Genomic DNA, 19,034 nt, shown 5'->3' with positions numbered 1-19,034 from the left:
TTGTAATTGATCCAGAAATAAACTACTGGAGGAATCCCAGTCTCTGCTCAGCGCTCTTGAGCTAGTTTTGTTCTCGAGCAAGAACTCTGTGGTCTGAGCAGTGGGTGCAGGTCACACAGGGCTTACTGGCTTATCCCCTAGAGATGTTCGGGAGGGTGGCCGAGGAAGGGTAGAAAGGAAGGGGGAGAATTGGTATGCGTTTGTGTCTCGCCCCAATCTTCATGCTCAAACCCGAATGGTTGGAAGTGTTTTGAGGGCTCCCAGCTCCCACTGCTCCCAAATCTGGCTTCTACCTAGCTCCTAGTCCGCTAGCTTCTCATCAGGAGAAATGCATCTCACCTTCTCTGCTCCTTCTAGGCCAGGACCATTGTATCCAGCAGTTGGGAGCTGTGGGTTTTTTTAGTAATGTTTCTCTCATCAGTGTGCTGTTCCATCATGGAGTTGGGTCACCTACCTTTCCCAAGTCCTTAAAGGATATACATGCCTTAAGGCATGGTCCTCTCACTGGTAGTAGCTTTTTTTGCTTTTGCGTTTTTTTTTTTAACAGCTTTCACTGGCTTGACACCACTGAGGTAGTGTGTAGGGAAGTAAAACCAGAGGCCACGTACAGAAGTAGTGTAAGTTACTGAATTAAAAAAAGAAATAAAGCCATAAAGCATAGTCAGCAGGAGGAATGAATCAAGTATACCAGGGATAGTTGCTGTGTATTTTTATATATCAAACAAGTTATCAAATGAATAAGATTTCATTTCTTGCTTTACAAAAAAAAAAAAAAAAAAAAGAAGAGTGGATCATACTATCCTCAAAAATTCTGATGAAATGTTAGAAAGGATAATGCCATTGAGATAAATAGCAGATCAAAAGTCATATTATGAACAGAGAGCAATGCACGTACCCCAGGACTCTTAAATGATGAAACTTTGAACTAGTATTTTAGCCAAACTGGAGCTATGGTGATGATTTTCGGTTGCTTCCTGTGAGTGAAATTCCCAGTGTTGTTCAGCCTGATGGCCAGATCCTTCTAATCCACATAGCTCCTCTTGGAGCTGCTGGAAATGGTCAGAAGATGACCCATCCCTTAGGAACCTGCTTTCTGATTCAGCTTTCCAGACAAGGTGCCTGATCCTGCACCAGTGTGTCTTTGGGGGACCTCCATCGTGCAGATTACAGAATTTATATTAACTAGTTCCTGCTTGAACTGGATTATAATGAGAAAAAGTGTTTTGTCTTGTTAAAGACCTACAGTAACGTAAATGGGATTTGGAAAATTGTAGCCTAGTCTTGTGATCTTATGTTTCTGGATCCATTTGTTTCAGTTGTTACAGAGTTGATTACCCCCTTCATTAAACGTGTATCTTGTTTCTAATTATCAGTTTGTCTGGCTGTAGCAATTGGACCATGAGTATAACTGAGCCTTCTTGACCCTACTGCATCTGTGCCCACGTTTCTCTTCTAAAACCACTCCTTCCTTAGTGACAAGGAGCTGATCTCAAGTATTAGAGAGGAGAAACTCTGAGGAGGAGATGTAAAACTTGACTGGAGGTCTAAATTGAACATAAGAAACTACCATGGACCATATTGCCGTTTCATCAGTATTATCTTAAGTACCTTTCTGCTGACTTTTCTCAGAGTCCATTAAAATCTGTATCCCTAGACTTTCTGTAATTGTGCTTTTCTTTAAGAGGGTATGCCCTGTGGAAGTATGTGATCAGTGCGTTTCAATCATGATATATATAGGTCTCTATGTAACAAAACCAGGAGGCTTTGGATGGCAATACCAATATTAGGATATTAGAGGGCCCACATCTAGTAAGATAAGGCAGGGAGCCTTCAATGCAGCTGTAAGATATGAGGCAGCCCAACAAGGGATACTGCAGAAGAAAAATTGTTTGAAGTGTCTCACAGAGAGTTCTAGTATTCCTGAAAAGTTAATGTATTTTCTTTAAATCATTTTTCAACATGAGCCTCAAGAGCTCTCTAAGATTGTGTCAAATGCTATGTGGGATTTCAAACAGTGAAACAGTGAAGCAAGGTCAAAAATAGAGGTAGGACAAATGGAGAAATAGATGTGTGCAGAATCCCATGGCTTTCTATTTCTCCCATTTACAATGGTGAGAACACAGGAAAAAGAGATGAAAGAACATGAAATAAATGCTTGAGGTTTTTTTTTTTTTAAAAAAAAGAAGGCAAAATAGAGATTGATAAGAATAGCCAGGAATGCTTCCTGAAGAAACTTGCCGTTTCCCAAAGTAAATACAGAGATGGACTAAAACAAACAAAAACAAAAACAAACAAAAAAAGGGAGGGGGAGAAAAAAAAAACCCAACCTCAGTGTAATGTAGGTCCTTATGCACTTCATCACAGACCTTCTTTTTCATGCACCAAATAATTTCCTTTATATAATGAGGCTACCAATAGACTACAAAGTTAAGACTAATGGCACGAGGATGGATTTATAACTTCTGAATATGTGGACTTTCATGTACCTGTGTGTATCTTAATTGTTGCATTATTCAAAATAATTAGGTAGAATATAAGTCCCTTTTGGGGAAAGGACCATCTTCCATGGACTAATTGGATTTGGATGAGGATAGCCTTCCAAATACAGAAGCAACTTGGTTACATTTCCAATCATATAAAGCAAGGATTTATACGAATAAAAAACTTTGTATGAATATAAGTATTTGAATTAGCTTAGTGATTGCAAGGGTATTTTTCTTTTAGATCAGTTCAAATAACTTCTTTAAGTTGAGCTTTTCAGTAATTGGTAATACCCTCCATTTTGAACAGACTTCTCACACTTCAGTGACTCCCTTACTTAGAACTCCTCTTTCTGTTACGCTAAATTTATATTTATAAAATTTTTAACAGCTAAACATTCTGGTTTCCTTCCAGACAAGATTATTTATCCAAATTAAATTGATATGTTTTCCATTCCATATACAATGGTTTGGCAATTTACTTTAAGAACAGACTTCACTGAAGAAATTTGTTTTGAATATCTTATGAACAATCTGATGTTCATAACAACGTATTAATGTCAGAATTTTAGTGAAAATTGATCTTGTAATATACAGTCTCTTCAAAAGGAAATAGTATCCTCATAGAAGACCATTTGTTGTCAAATTATAGATGAGGCTTGATAAAAGGATAGGCTTTGAAGCATATTGCTTTGTAATGAGTGTAATATTTCACACTGTATTTCACACTGTTCACAATATTTCACACTGTTGCTGTTACTCCATTTATATCTCAATCTCCTGGGCTATGTCTGAGTTGACAGTCTTTCCCTTGGAGTTCAGGATAAGCCATATCTTTTTGCAGTCAAGGTTTTGTCACACTGTGGAAGATATCTTCAGAGTAAACACTTTCTGAGTATTTAAATCAGATCTTGGACAGAGTTCCCAGGGAGTCCAAGGCCACTGAAACTACTTGAACCTTTTCTGTCATTCCTTCTCTATTTTAATGAACTGGTGTTTGGAGATTTTTTTTTTTTCTTCTTTGTTTCATTGCCAGATGTCCACTTCATTGACAAAAAAAAAATGTTTTAGATGATTTTTCTGTATCTTCTGGCTCTAAGGGCGGCAGAATCAGAAGGATGTCTTGTTTACTGGTTTCCATGGTTCTCTCAAGGTGTGGTCCTAAAGGATGTACATGTTGTTTGCTACAGTAACTGTTTTTTAAGGATATCGGAGAAATAATTACTTTAGAGTTATTTGGCTTCATATGTTTTCAGGAACAGTTGAAAATGTAAATTATTTCTAAACCTAGAAATAAATGATATATTAATATATAAATGTAAATTATTTCTAAACATCTAAATATAAGACAGAATTTATGGATGGCACATGTTGGTAAGGGATGACAATTTTAATTTCTTCAATTTCCAGGTTAACCAAACAAAGTTTGATTTACTAGCCTATGTAAACCTATTTTTATATTTGGTTGTAACTATAGCTATAAGTATGACTAAGCTGGTTATGGAATGGGCTTATTGTTTTGCACCACTTTCTCTGGAGCATCTCTCCCTGCTCATTCCCTGATCCATGGACAGACATTTTTCATCTGGACAGTTACCAGTACCAGACTGGGACATGCACTCCAGTCTCCTACAGCCTGTCCAGGGTGTTGTTTCCGTGGCCTGTACAGCGTGGGAGTCCTACTGGTCCACAACAAGATTGTTTTCACAGAGAAACTCTTCTGTTTTGTTTTGGTTTTTTTCCTTATTCTTTCTAGGCGTGTCTTGATAATTTCGTATGCAGGTTTTGAAGTCAAAAGACATTTTCTGCTCCATTTTATATGTAATGTTGCTGAAATAATTGTTCAGAATTTTTCATAAAAGACAGAATTGTGATACCATCTCAATTCAGAAGAGGTTGCAGAGTAAATATTATTGAGCAGAGTGGCTATAATTGGGTGAAATCCATGCTGAATGAAAACAACAAAAGATTTATTGAATTGAAGAGGCAGGAAGATTTACAGCATTAAGATTGAATTATTTGTATATGTGTAGGAGTATCTCTGGTTTTCTGTTAATTATACATTTTGACTAACTCCAGTAGACTAGGATTTCAGTAACCTAGTAAAGATACTATCTTAAAATTATCATTCTAGCTGTTTGGCTTTTAGAAATGATGAAAATAAAATGCCCAGATTTTATTCCTCCTCCTAAAGTATTCTCTTACAAAAAAACCCCATTACTTGACAAATTTCTGTTCTCTTTGTATTGTAGCATTTCCTACTTGGGAAACTGCCTCTTACATCTCTTTGGAACATCTGAGATAGAAAAATTTAACATAAATTCTGTGATGTGTTTTCAGTTTTAAGTGTGCCTTATCAAATCTATAATTTAACACAAATAATTTATTTATCCTAAAGAAATTATTTGTTGCTCCTGAAAAAAGCCTTTCGACTGCAGACTGTCAGCTTGCTGGTTTCTCCTTTATCTTTTTTTTTTTTTTTTTTTTTTTTTTTTCTGAACTAACACCCAGCCACTAGTCCTTCTAGCATTTCTGGGATTGCAGGCACCAAGTACATGTGTGTCTTGACCTCAGGGATTTTAGCAGACTAAAATTAATGTTTTCCTGTGTGTTACTTGTCCTCTTCCTGCATGTCCCACCTGTGTGAGTGGTCTTGCAGAGATCAGAGTCCCTGTAGCCCCATCCCAGAGACGTGCTGTGTCTCGTGCTGTGCAGCCTGATCCTGGTTCACCATCTTTGCCTTCAAAAGGAAACCCAATCCTTCCTTCTTGTCCACGTAGCAGTTATCCAGATGTCTAGGGTCACACCTTGCAAGAAATCAAAGGAAGCTGTGAGTCCACAGAAATTTTTGTGTTAGTTCAAATTTATCTTTCCCCTTCTTTTGAGGGCTAAGCTTTTTATTTTGGGTCAAAGCATGCCTTATCTTGCCAGCTTCATTAACACTCTTGAGAATGCCAGGTGCTAAAGAGCTCTACTTTTGCTGTGCAAATCAAGTGTGTCTGGTTTCTTGTGGCCTATTTTTACACATTTCTTCATTCTATGACTAGCAAAAGCTGTGAAGGGAACAAAGAGATTGCGAATAGCCAGAGAAAACTGCTATGATATTATTACAGGAAAGTAAAGGGGAGGATATATTTGTGAGATTCTCTTTCTGAGAGGGCATGGAATTAAAGGCAGGAAATGATGCATATAAAGACAAATAAAATTAAAAGGGGAATAGCACATTTTGTTTGGTATATTTCGTATGTCAATTGACTGTCTCCAGATAATTGTATAAAAAATGCATTAATGTTTTTGAATAAAGGATTCTCAAGTACCAGTGGCTTAGAAATTTTCTCCTTTATCCACAGGTATTTCAGGGCATTCTTATTTAGCATTCAGTATTAAGCAGTTATGTGCAGAAAGTGAGAATGTGGAGGAACCCGATGGCTCTTTCTCCCCAGAGAAAGCAACAATCAACTGGGAGTGTGTGCTTAAACCCCATGGTGCACTTTCTTAAAAACTAACAACTGAGTAGGATGTAGGGACCTTGGAGGGAGGAAAGGAGATTCACTGTTCCTTTTTGCAGAAGCCACCAGGCAACACAGGGACTCTGACACTGACCTGGCCACTAAGGGCAAGGACTGGGATCTTCTGCAGTAACTGATATACAGTTGATATGCATAGGATAGAAACCCAGAAAAATAGCAGAGAACCATTTGTGATGACTTGCAGTGTAGCAGTAAGGCAAGAAACAGTTCCACAGATGAAGTTAATCAAAAGACTGTTTCAGTCCTCCCCATAGATCCTTTGGACTTTTGGACATTCTTGTCCCCTAAACTCTGTCTGGTTGATCCATGTGCAACACTGTGATTGAGTACCAGGAACTGAGTGCCTAAGACAGTGCTCTCTATGCTTCATAGTGTTGTGTGTGCTTTTTTCTACAGCACCAGGACTGCAGGTGTACTTATGTCTTAAAGGCAGTCCCAGAAGCCTCCTGCGTGTGCTCAGAGGCAGCAACTGTGAGACCACAAACTGAAAGGTGTAGAGCTAAGCTTTGCTTTGAGCAGTGTTTACCATCAGAAAGCCTTCAAGCAAGAAGGTTGTTAGTGTAGCTTGGTGCTGTACTAACATGTTGATACAGGGTCAGTCTGGCTTGAGGAACAGTTAAGAATGAGTTCATTTGTCTGCCCCAGTAAAACACAATCAGCTTGTGCTTTGCTGGGACAGACAGGAACCTTTTTCTTCGGCATCGCTACCGAGTACTCATATCCTCTATTGGATTTGTCTAACTGCTAATTACATCCCAAAAAGGGATTTTATAGTTTTTTCAGCTGATTGCTTCTTGCCTGTTTCAGATCACATTTCCATTTATTCATGATCGCTTTCCTGTTTTCTTTCCTTTGTTGTCACCTTTCCTAATTTTTTGTTCACTTTCGTCAGTGCCAGTTTTTCTTTTCTGTATTGTAGCTCTGTGCTCTCCCAGTTCTTTGCCTTGGTTATTCAGCTTCTATTCCCTTGTTAGATACAACCCTTTCCTGTGTCTGCAGAAGTTGATAAGATTTCTGTGTTGACTTTTCCTTTCCCTCAGCAATTTTGTATGAAACTGTAAGATTATTAGCGTAAGGAAAATACTTTCTTTGCCTTTGTCTAAAAGAGAGCAGGACTGAATTTCAGCCACATGCAGGATAATCTTCTGCACCTTTTTAGAGCCTGACTGATACAAAGCTAAAACTCTCTTTGTTTCTCATGCCACTGCATGTGCAACAGTTGCATTGAACGGCAGTAAATTCTGCAAGTGGTATGTGAGATACTTGAGCTTCAGCTATAGCGAGTACCGTGGTGTCTTATGTAGCGCTGTGTCACAACTGCTGGCAGATCTGGCCTTGGTTTATCATAGCAGTGGATTAATAGTTTAACCTGTCTCCAAGAAAAGATTATGTCAGGACAAATAAATTACAAGCACTTGTAAAATATGTTGTTGGTCTTAGATTGGATCAATGAACTTCCATGTTTTGTAAGTTCTGCGACGTTTTATTAGGAGTTTAGGTATTAAAAATAGCTAAAAGAGATCCCAGGAGTCTCCTGCCATTCTTCCTTTCTAATCTCTACTTAGGACAGAGTATTTTTTATTTTTGACCCATTCAGCAACGTTTATTCAGACATCTTCATAAGCAGCAGGTGAACATTCTTACATGTGACGTTAACCAAGAGACACAACAAATGTAAGAACTAATTGTTGACATTGTTTATTTCAACTAAATTAATGCAAATTTACATTAGCTAGATTTCTAATATAGAAAGTGCTTTGAAATTTTATCACAGGACTATGTTTTCCTCCTTGTGTTAAATAATGCAGTCATCTTTTTGCTTGTTTTGTTGGTTTTTTTCATTGTGAACTTGGTTGTGTGTAGTGGGAGAACATAGGCTTACTGATGATTGTTGGATGGAGAAGGGTTTCCTCTTTATCGCTTTTATTAACAAAAGCTAAAGTTTGGAGCCAGTCTGCCTCCAAAGCTGATGGAGGTTTCTCTCCACATGCCTGCACTGAAGGATTTTTTTTTGGATTTGAGTAAAATATTATTTAGCTGAGTCAGAATCCCTGTGGATTAACAGTGCTTCTCATCCTTATGTGGAGTAAAGGTTATTATCTTAGAAGTACATTTCAAAAGTTATTTACTGGCAGAAATTTTATGCAATTAAACATAATTTTTGGCATGCCCAGAGATTTGAAGGGAGTAGTACTTGCTAAGAACTTTTGGATAGTATGGTGGACTTAATAATATGACATTCCCAAACAGAATTTGGGATTTGTTCATTTAATTACTTTCATTTTCTTATTTGTAAAAGCCAATTATGGAACTATCCAAAAGATAGTCTAGGGTTCCCCCTTTTTCAAGGATCTGCCTCTTTGCTGCAAATAATTGAAAGTTAAAAGAATGGAGCTCCTGTTACTAAGTCTGGGGCATTGCCAGTGGTTCAGAGGGCAGGGTCCCTGCACAGGGCGATGCCTGGTCACGATGGGGACGGCACTTGAACGCTGTGGCCCAGCATCCTGCGGGTTGGAAATGAGCACTGTGCCTGCTGTTGGTACCCGGCAATTACTGTGCCCTGCCTACTTTTCTCTTTGCAAAACAGTTAAGTGTTTCTGCTTTCCACCCATGGCTGGGTCTAAATAAACAGTTGCAGTTTGTTCTGTGCTAGCTGATGAGGGAGATAGTTCAGCTGATGGGGGAAGTTTTACTGCTGTCTGAACTCCGTTATGCAAGTGATAATTGTGTTCTGCATTAAATAAGTGTAAATCTGGATAAAATCCACATAAATAATTACGGATTTAGGCCTTATCTTAGGGTGTGTTTGGGTTTCCTCTTGGAGAAAAAAAAAAAAAAAAGACAAAATCTATTAAGTCTTTTTCTGGCAGCTGGTGGACTGTGCAATCTGAAAAATATCTATACATATTAAAAAACCCTGCTTCTCTTCTGATTTGCATCTTCTAAGTGAATAAATGGAGTAAGTTGAGAGTCAAGAGTTATTTAAAACCAAAGATGCTCCATTTAGTTATATGTAGTATTTCGAACTGGCATGTTCTTGACATACGAAGATAAAACTTAAGTACTTCTGACAGACAAATATTTTACTGATCCAGTGCTATATGCAAATTAAAATCTAAAATTATTTGATTAATACCACGTTCATGTACAATAGCAGTGATTCTGGTTTCTGAAACAGTAAGTTACAGTGACATAAGCTTTGTATCCAGCTTTTATAGATTGCACCAGCATATGGTTTAGACACTTTGTTACCATCCTTAACACAACGGACTCTAATTTTAGAATGTTCTGGTTGCAGCTAAATTGTTTTTGTCATATACTTCTTTTTTTTTTTTGAGAAAAGTAAAGGGGTTTTTTTGTTTGCAGTGTTTTAATAATCATGTTCAAGTCCATTAAGCTTTGCGGAAACCAGAAAGAAATAGGAAAACAATGAGTCATTAAAATACATGTTGTGGAGGATTAAATTCTCTATTCTGGTTGAACTGCTTCCAGGCAATAAGGAAAAGTCAGCCAAGTATCATGTCATGTTAAAGAAGTCTCAGAACTTTGGCAAGATTTTTCTGTGTTGTGTTTTTTGTTTTTCTTGGTAAATACTCCTAAAAATTGACTTTGTGAATACCAAAGTCAGCTCCTACTATATGAGAGGTGCCTGTAAGGGGTTGGGTAAGTAGAGCATGATGGTGTTGGGTGGCCTTGGTGTAGTATCGAGTCATTTGACCGTCAGTGAACATCAGCGATAAAATAAGCTATGTTACTTAACTCATATCTGAGTCTTCATCACCCAAGATTAGCATTTTACTAAGTTGTTACAGTGAGGAGAGCTATTTAAAGAGGTGAAATGTTCAAGTCCAGAATTTGTTTCATGGGATGTCAGGCTAGTACATAGATAGACTCATTAAAGATCATTATCATGGTCTATCACTTAACCTCCTTATACAGATCTGTAGATGTAGAATTACAAGAAAGGAGTTTTAGTCATGACAATTCACATATATACTCTGACCATTCCTGTTTTGTGATAGAGCCATTACATTTACATTAATCTCATAAAAGCTACAGGGTGTCCTCTTTAAATAACTTTCATATTTCTGTGTTAAATAACATTTTATAGGTTGCTTATTTCTGATGGGGCAGGATGTGAATAGATGTGTTTAAAACTATAAAATCCAGATCAGTAGTTAAAATTATTTTATCATTAGATAGAATATTTTTTTGCAAAAAATTGCATAAAACTGAACAAACAGTCAAGATTTACACATGTGTAAATTAACACTATTAGGGCCTAGCTTTTTTAAATTTAATTCCTGCAGACACATAGAAAAACTGGTACAATTATCACTGACCCAAAAGAAGCTTGAAGTCAGAATCAGATCTCTATGTTTAATGATACTCAAGATTTTATCTTTTAACACATACGGATTTGGAATAAGTTCAGTATAGTTTATATGTGAAGACAGATACCAGTTCTGAAGCATTTGACAAAATATTTGGGTACATATTTAATCTTTTTTTTCTAGAATGTTACTTCTTTGTATCTTGGATCAGCAATGGAAGCATAGGAGATCTCAATTATTCAACCTAAATGAGTAGTCAGCTTAATTAAGGATCTTGAGTATGTGTGTGCAATGTGCTAGTGATATAAAATAACTTATTGTGGTGGATTTTTAAAAATTTCAGTTCATCTTAAATTTAGGGGTTATTTTTGGCAAACAAAATGACTCCAAACAGTCTGTGGAAAATTTAATATAACTTTATAGTGAAAACATCGTGTTTCAAGTACATAGGATCCTGAGAATCGGAGGTTAACATTCTTTGAGGATGTGTTTGTGCTTTGTCTTCCTAGGGAACAATATAGATCTCTCTATGAAAATCTTCAAGGAGGCACCATGAAAGTAGAGTTTTGGTCTGTATTGTATAAACATTGAAAATGTCTTTGCAATTTTCATCAAGTGAGAACCTAACCCTATTCTCTCTGTCTTGGGGTCCTGTTTCCCTTGAGTAAGTGGCGTGTTGCCACTACACAATCACTACAATACACTGTAGCTGTCACACTCCACATGTTACTCTGGCAGATCTAAAAAAGCAAATATTACTGAAAATCTGTGAAGGGAAATAAAATTAGAGGAAAATAAGCTGCTAATATAGTGGTTTATGTCAGTAGTCTTTCCAACCATTTAAAAATTGTGTGATACTGGCCAAGATACTAGCCAAATTCTTATTGAAACAATATTCATCTTGAATTTTCATCAATTCATCTTGAATTCTAGGTGGAAGTGGTTATTGGTCTGATTATCTATGTCGACAGCATATTTTTCTCATTGTACCTGGAATATCTGACATTTAGGATTTTTTTTTTTTTTTTTTCCTATTTTAGGCTTTCTGACAGTCAAATATATATCTGACAGGACTGCAAATATATATGACCTTAATGGAATTTTTTTGCCACCTAGAGTGAGGCATATTTTATTTTTTTCTTCATTATTATATACTTTTTAATTTCACGGTTATGACAAGAATGTTTTCTGTTGTAATTTGTCAGTTGGTGATTTCATGAGATCAGGTCAGGGTTGCCAACAGAATTTTTGGGTTCAGCCCACTGTTGAAATAAATAACTGATTAAATCTAGCTTTTTTTTTTTCTTGCAAATGTCTTCTCTGAAAAATAAACATCAGCGTCCATTGAATTGAACTCTCTCCTGCTGTGTACAATATGTAGGGAAAAATTGCATTGCCTAAATACAAGCAGCATAATGATTGTCCTTAAAACCAGAAGAGTTAAAGCTATTAAATTCTGATAAAGAAAATTAATGCATGGAGTTTACAACTGCCTGAGTATGAGCTGATGATAATAAATTCAGATGCATGGAAGTACTTCATAACATAAGGTTTATGTAGATTTCACAGAAAATTTGTACAGGGTAATTTATATAAACTTGCACAAATTATGCATGCCTCTACTGTTCACATTAGCTTGTAAGTAATGTTGTATAACTTCTTAATGGCTAACTGAGCTTTTAGTTTCTCACTGATTTAAAAAGTAATTTATTGTTTGTGATCTTAATGTTTACTGTTGTATACTACTAAAGATAACATGATAATTGTTGTAAATCATGGTCTAAGGTGATTCCCGTTGAATCTTATTATTGAAAATGAAGGTGGTGACAGCAATAACTTCTTCCATCATTGGAAAAATTCTTTAGGTAACTTTAAATTTGTTTCTGTGTTTGACTACTGTGTGTCTGAAGTTTCATAGTTGGATACAGAATGAATATAATTGTGATCAGTGCTACAGTAAACATAGGCTTTTAATAATTAAAAAATTCTCAAGTATGTGCCAAAGAACCCACCTTTGTTGACAGGGAGTGAAAATCTACTTGAATACAAATAAAGCAAGTTCCTTTTCAAAGCATGGGCACAGGTCAGTGTTTTTTCCTCCTGAAAACTATACTAGGGCATGGAAAATAAGGAGGTGATTGGTGACAGCCAACATGGCTTCACTAAGGACAAATTGTGTCTAACGAATTTGGTGGCCACCTACAACGGGGTTACAGCACTGATGGATAAGGGAAGAGCAGCTGATGTCATCTACCTGGACTTGTGCAAAGCTTTTGACTCTGCCCCACATGACACCTTTGTCTCTAAATTGGAGAGACATGGATTTGATGGATAGACCACTCAGTGGATAAGGAATTGGCTGGATGGTTGCACTCAAGAGTTGTGGTTCAGCGGCTGGATGTCCAAGTGGAGAGCAGTGACCAAGTGTCATTCCTCAGGGTTGGTGCTGGGACCGGTGCTGTTTGACATCTTTGTTGGCGACATGGACAGTGGAATTGAGTGCACCCTGAGCAAGTTTGCCAACAACACTGAGCTGTGTGGTGCAGTCGACAGGCTGGAGGGAAGGGATGTGCCATCCAGAGGGACCTGGACAGGTTGAAGAGGTGGGACCGTGTGAACCTCATGGAGTTCAACAAGGCCAAGAGCAAGGTCCTACCCATTGGTTGGAGCAATCCCAAGCACAAACACAGGCTGGGCGAGGAGTGGCTGGAGAGCAGCCCCAAGGAGAAAGATTTGGGGGTACTGGTGGATGGAAAACTGCCTGTGAGCCAGCAACATGTGCTGGCAGCCCAGAAAGCCACCCCTGTGCTGGGCTGCACCCACAGCAGGGTGGGCAGCAGGGCAAGGGGGGGGATTCTTTCCCTCTGCTCCGCTCTCATGAGACCCCCCTGCAGTGCTGGGTCCAGCTCTGGGGGCACCAACATCAGAAGGACACGGACCTGCTCGAGCGGGGCCAGAGGAGAACACGAAGATGCTCGGGGGGGCTGGAGCACCTCCCTGTGAGGACAGGCTGAGAGAGGTGGGGGGGTTCAGCTGGAGAAGAGAAGGCTCCGGGGAGACCTTAGAGAGGCCTCCCAGGACTGAAAGGGGCTCAGGAAAGGGGGGAGGGACTCTTGATCAGGGAGCATAGGGATAGGATGAGGGGGTAACAGTTTTAAACTGAAAGAGGGGAGATTTAGATGAGATCTAAGGAAGAAATTCTTCCCTGTGAGGGGGGTGAGGCCCTGGCACAGGTTGCCCAGAGAAGCTGTGGCTGCCCCCTCCCTGGAAGGGTTCAAGGCCAGGCTGGACGGGGCTTTGGGCAACCTGGGCTAGTGGAAGGTGTCCCTGCACATGGCAGGGGGTTGGAACTAGATGATCTTTAAGGTCTCTGCCAACAGAAAAGTTCTATGATTCTGTGATTTTGCCATCACTACAGAAACAGGCTAATTTGCAGGCTCAGTTGCACCAAGCACCTGCAGCCACTGGGACTGGGGTTGTAACGATTTGTGCGGTTCCTATACAGGAGTCTCCGGGCTTGCAGTGTGGAGGAGTGTCAGGAGTTGTGAATGATCCTCGTTCTTAACTGCTTTCCCTTGATTTGCATTTGAGCTACTTAACCACTGGTAGATTGTTTCAGTTTTCCTGGTGAATAATGCATGAGGGTATATAAGTGGATGTTCCTTGGCTGAGTGGGCTGCAGATGAAAAGTGTCAGCTCCTTTGCAGCATTAATGTGCATTTTTTTCTCAGGTTAAAGCTGTAGAGAACCTAGATATGCTTTTTTTGGATGACTCCTACAAATGCCAAAATATTGGCAATGTTTGCTTTTTCTCTTCTTTTCCGTTTGAATATCTGTTATTAGAATGAAAAAGTCAGTTGCCAATTTTCTGTCACAAGCTTATTTTCCTTGGGACTCCCCTTTGAGATTTCAGTGTGGCATTGATGTACCTGCTGCCTGAGCTTCCTGAAAACTATCAGGAACAGGTTGTAGGTTTGTTTTTTTTTTTTTTTCTGCCATGAAGGTTAATTTGTTTTACTGACTTAGAACACTGATTCCTCCTTGTATCTCCTCCTCACTCCTTATTGTGTCCCAAAGGTATAACTGGAATATCCTTTCCTGCAAAAGCAACCTTGAGGCACAGACAGATTCATGAAATTCTTGTGTATAATATGTGCAATGTTTCATATAGGTAGATCTAAACATATTGAATGCTATAATAAAACAACCCTTAAAGCTCTTCAAAGTTTTCCCTTATTCATTTACTAAGGGGCATTTGAGAATCTTAAGGTACACTTGTTTCAGTCCCAGGGGTAGGCAGATCTTTTCTCCTTTTTCAGCTTAATAGAAAATACCTTTTTACATTCCAGAATGCTAGAAAATTAAAGCACAACCATTGTTCTTGTTTGCTTGTAGTTAGGCTTATAATTATCTATTCAAGGTCATAATTTGAGTCCTAAACCATCAACACTCTGAGACTTATGTCATGGGCCATTCTAAACAAAATATTTAATTGGAGTAGTCCAATATGAAATGTGAAAATTTCCAGGGATGTATCTGACATATCAAATACTGTGGAAAGTGTTGTTTTATATGAGAGTCCTGTGGGACTGTGGTTAGAAAGCACTTTCTAAAATACAGAATCATAATACTGAACAAAACCAGTCTTATAAAATACAGCTCTTCCAGATTCCCCAAATGTAACAATATCCCTTGAATTTACAGACATCCAGACGTGAACTGTAGATAAGTATATTGTAAAATAATGCTTTTAAGCTAAACTTAGTCTGACATTTCATAAGTTAAAAGATTGAAAGCGTGTGAAATTGTAGAGGTTATATAGTAAACAAGACATAGAGTTGTATAAATGTTTAAAAAGCAGATATAGTTTAGTAGTTATGATAACAGAATTCCATAAATATTCAAAAACAGTCATATGAGTATTTTGTGGACTTTTTTTGATGTAGAGATGTTGAAAATTGCAGAGAAAATATTTGGCAGAAATATACAGTCTTAGAAGGGCTCATTTTTGCTACTATCAGGTTGTACAATATGAATTCTCAAAATATAACCAAAGAATAATAGGAAAGAGAAAAAAATATTTTGAGAAGATGTGTTTTAAGTTTGAAATAATTATAAAACATGCTCTGAAAATACATTTTCCAGAAAGAAAAGTGATCTTTTTATGATGGTGATTCTGCGATTGCAGTGCTACGGAGGCAAAGAGGGGGGTGTTGTTGGTGTCCTGTATACCACTGCAGAGTGTGGTCCCTGACTTTGACATGTGTCATTCCAAACCCTGCAGTTAAACAATCTTTCTCATTGTTTTAGGTGTATCGCTAAGATATTCCAGTCGTCCAAGCCGTGTGTCACCTTCCTCTGCCATCCTTAATCATGTTTAACATTCTTCTTTCCCTTCAGTTTCATTTCCTCATTTTATGTGCAAAGTGGCAGGGACAGCAGAGTAGGACAAACTATTAAGTGAAACTAAAGTTTGCTTCCTCATCTCCTCTAAATGTTTATTTTGTCCACCTTTCCATTTTCAATCATGCCATCAGAAGAGCTTCGCTTACATAAACCTCTGCTTTCAATTTTTCCCCTTAAAATCAAATTCTGATGCCTAACTTTTTTTTGCTGTTGCCTTCGTTCCTTGCCCTTCTTAAAGGTTCCTGCTTCCCATATCCAAGTAGAAGTCCCTGGAATCTGTTGCTGGCAGGTAAGGGTTAATCCATGGTAATTTTTCTGTTTGGGGGCAATAGTAGAAAGGTCTGATTTTGGTGCTTTTATTCCCAGTGAAGGAAAATTAGTGAGAAGGAAAATTAGTGAAACACAGTGGTATTTTAAGAGCTTTACCATAAGGAAGGGCTTCACAGACCCATATTCTGTTGCCTTGAGCATGTTAAAGTTGGTGGTGGATGAAGAGGGTCTTTTAAAGATTTGGGATTCCAGATGACTCTGAACTTTGCATTTGGGCCTCAGAACATTGAAAAGATGGATTGAATAAAGTGTTTTTAGTGTAAGATGCTATTCATTGTGACTAATAGAATGATCCCTTCTTAGTATGTTTTATGCTGTGCATATATATGAAATCATATATCTAAAGTAGTGATTAAATGGTGTATTATCCCAGTCAGTATACCAACCAAAATGCTAGGGGGATGTATTTTCTTAAGATGTTTGGCTTGCCATGGAAAGGGAGTGCAGTTGAACTATATTCAGATGAACTCTCTTGGCACTTCTCAGCTCCGTGTCCCAGCGGGACCCAGGCATACACCAGTCCCTTTCTCCCCTTTGCTCCTCTGCTGCGTTTCCCATGGCTGCACAGGCCAGGAGGGAGCTGCAGTGTGCTCAGGTGGATCCTGGCCTGAGCATCCCGACCGGAGCCCTTCGGGGAGGAGGGTGGCAGGATGCGCCGTAGAGGACACCTGCCACAAGGGCTAGAGCTGGGCTCGATCTTTCAAGAGTCTGACGTACTCTTAACAGCAACAATGCGATTTCATGGGCCAGTGCAGACACTGCCAAGCAGCCTTGCAGAGCTTAATTTCTTCTGCCTTTGTTCACAGGAGAAGGAGTATCATAATGAAGAGAGACAATGATTAGCAGCAAGGCAGGCAAAACACAGCCTTTGCTTCGAGGTGCTATTGACAGCAATTTTTACATCACTTACATATCTGTACGACAGAAATGTAATACTTCATTAACAAAGCCTAACTCATTCTGGAACTGATGTAAAAGGCTTTACTTAATTTGGGCAACCTTCTATATGAAGACCAGTGAAAACTTGTTTATGGAATTTAAACAATTGTAAATGTGGGAAAATGTTTGGAATAAGAAATTTATTTTAAGAGTGGTGTTACTCTAAGGAGTACTCAATATTATTATTAAAAATAATGCAGTTCTGCACCTCATCTCAGAGTTTTCTCATGGATGACATTTCAGCAAGGATTCTGTATACAGATAGTCCACTCTGCATGTTCCTACCCACCTTTTCCCTGGGAAAGCCAGCAAATATGCAGCAGAAAAAGGACAGCTTTGGTTGGAAAACTTCTGCATAAAAAATAAATGGATTATGGTATGGACCAAATTAGCAATTTAAAAATGTAAGCTGCCAGAACAATAGATCAAAAGAGAGACTAATGTGCATTAAGATTTTTTTTTAACTATATAACTACAGAATAAGATGTATATTGCAATAAGTGGGGTAGTTCCCCATGAATACTTCTCAGTGTACCTGTCTTCCATCCACTATAAAGCATCATCCATTTAATTTTGATGCACTGTCGTTTTTGTGGAAACCTTAAAACACATTGATTTAAAAATTTTTCATGTGTAATAAATAGGATGCTAATTATGTATAAATATTTCTCTGATTACAGATAGTTAGGTGTTTTTTTTACAGGTTCTTTTAAGAGAATTGCTTAATGTATGCTGATATGTTACTTTGTTAGTATATTAGTATTTTAAGGTAGTTTACAATTCATTTGTTAATAGGAAGACTCCAAATTTCATCGAACAATGTAGGCTGGAATTTTTTTCAGTATTAAGAAAATAGATGCTTAATTTTTATTCAAGGCCAACAGAATTTGGGCACAGAGCTCCTTTTAAACATTCTAACTTTGTAATTTCATTGAGACAATGATCTTGATGCTGCCCTGAGATTTGTGTCTGCATGAATTCCAAGCACATGTGTCCATGCAGAATTCCAAGGACTATTCAAAATAGGAGAATGGTTGTAGAATATATGAGCTCAAGTTTATCCTGTTTATGCATGTAAAATGTTTATCAAGAACAGTTTAGATGAGGAAAGCTTACATAAAGAGTTCTTGTTGTATACCTACAGCAAGCCTACTTTCTGTGGACATACATCTGGGTTTACGCGTATCCATTTTTTATGGTGCGGTGGGAGACAGAAACCATTTTACAATAATTAAATTCTCAAAGCTTGAAATAAAAAGCTTCAAATAATTTAACAAAAGAACAACAAATCTTAGATTTTTCAGTGATATAGTGAAGGTGTCTCTGCCCATGGCAAGGGAGTTGGAACTAGATGATTTTAAGGTCCCTTCCAACCCAAACCATTCTATGATTCTGTGATTGTCAGAAGTATAAAGGAAATGTTAAACATACCTTATTGTGATTTTAGGTGTATGCTTGTACTCTTCTGCCACTTCCACTGTACTTTATCTCTTTGTGGATTTGAGTTTCAGAAATGAGTGTGGCTAATAGTTTGATCCTGGATCAATGGAAGTATTTTCAGAACTGAAGTACATGCTGGAGCAACAAAAGCCACATTCACAGTTCACTAAAACTCAAATTAACTTCTTTTAAAATCAGTAGGGATGAATTAACCAATACTTTTTCCATCCTGAGTGTAAGACACAATTCAGATTGCACTGTGCAAGTATTTAAGAAAACAAGCGTTTTGGAGGAGTAAGTCATATGGGATAGTCTTTGTATTATAGTAGACTTTCCCTTTCTATGGTGGAGAAAGTTTGAAGATAAGTCAGTTAAATTCCTGGTGAGTGACATTCAGTTAGAAGAAATTTCATTACTATCAGTTTTCACTGTTATATCTGAAAGGAAAACCAAAATTACTCTGTATAGTTACACATTAAGTTGATGGGACATAGATTCTGTAGGATTGGCATTTATGAAGACTGGCAGTGCCTGTTAACTGCAGTATTGATAGGGTTGACAGCTTTTAAGCTTGC

The 19,034-nt window shown here is 38.0% G+C and overlaps 1 protein-coding gene across 4 annotated transcripts in view; it reads left to right on the top strand.

The window, feature by feature from the left end:
- Positions 1 to 19,034, top strand: part of SHANK2 (SH3 and multiple ankyrin repeat domains 2) — a 362,639-nt gene that overhangs the window by 91,836 nt on the left and 251,769 nt on the right. For 2 of the 4 annotated variants that reach the window (XM_074918531.1, XM_074918534.1), the window contains exon 13: positions 15,989 to 16,039. The exons of the other annotated variants lie outside the window; for them this stretch is intronic. In XM_074918531.1, coding sequence (XP_074774632.1) covers positions 15,989 to 16,039 — 51 coding nt within the window. The remainder of the gene's footprint in view (positions 1 to 15,988; positions 16,040 to 19,034) is intronic. 4 annotated transcript variants of the gene reach the window in all.

The sequence above is a fragment of the Athene noctua genome, chromosome 14 (assembly GCF_965140245.1).
Source record: "Athene noctua chromosome 14, bAthNoc1.hap1.1, whole genome shotgun sequence".
NCBI lineage: Eukaryota > Metazoa > Chordata > Aves > Strigiformes > Strigidae > Athene > Athene noctua.
This window is presented reverse-complemented; position numbering and strand designations above follow the sequence as displayed.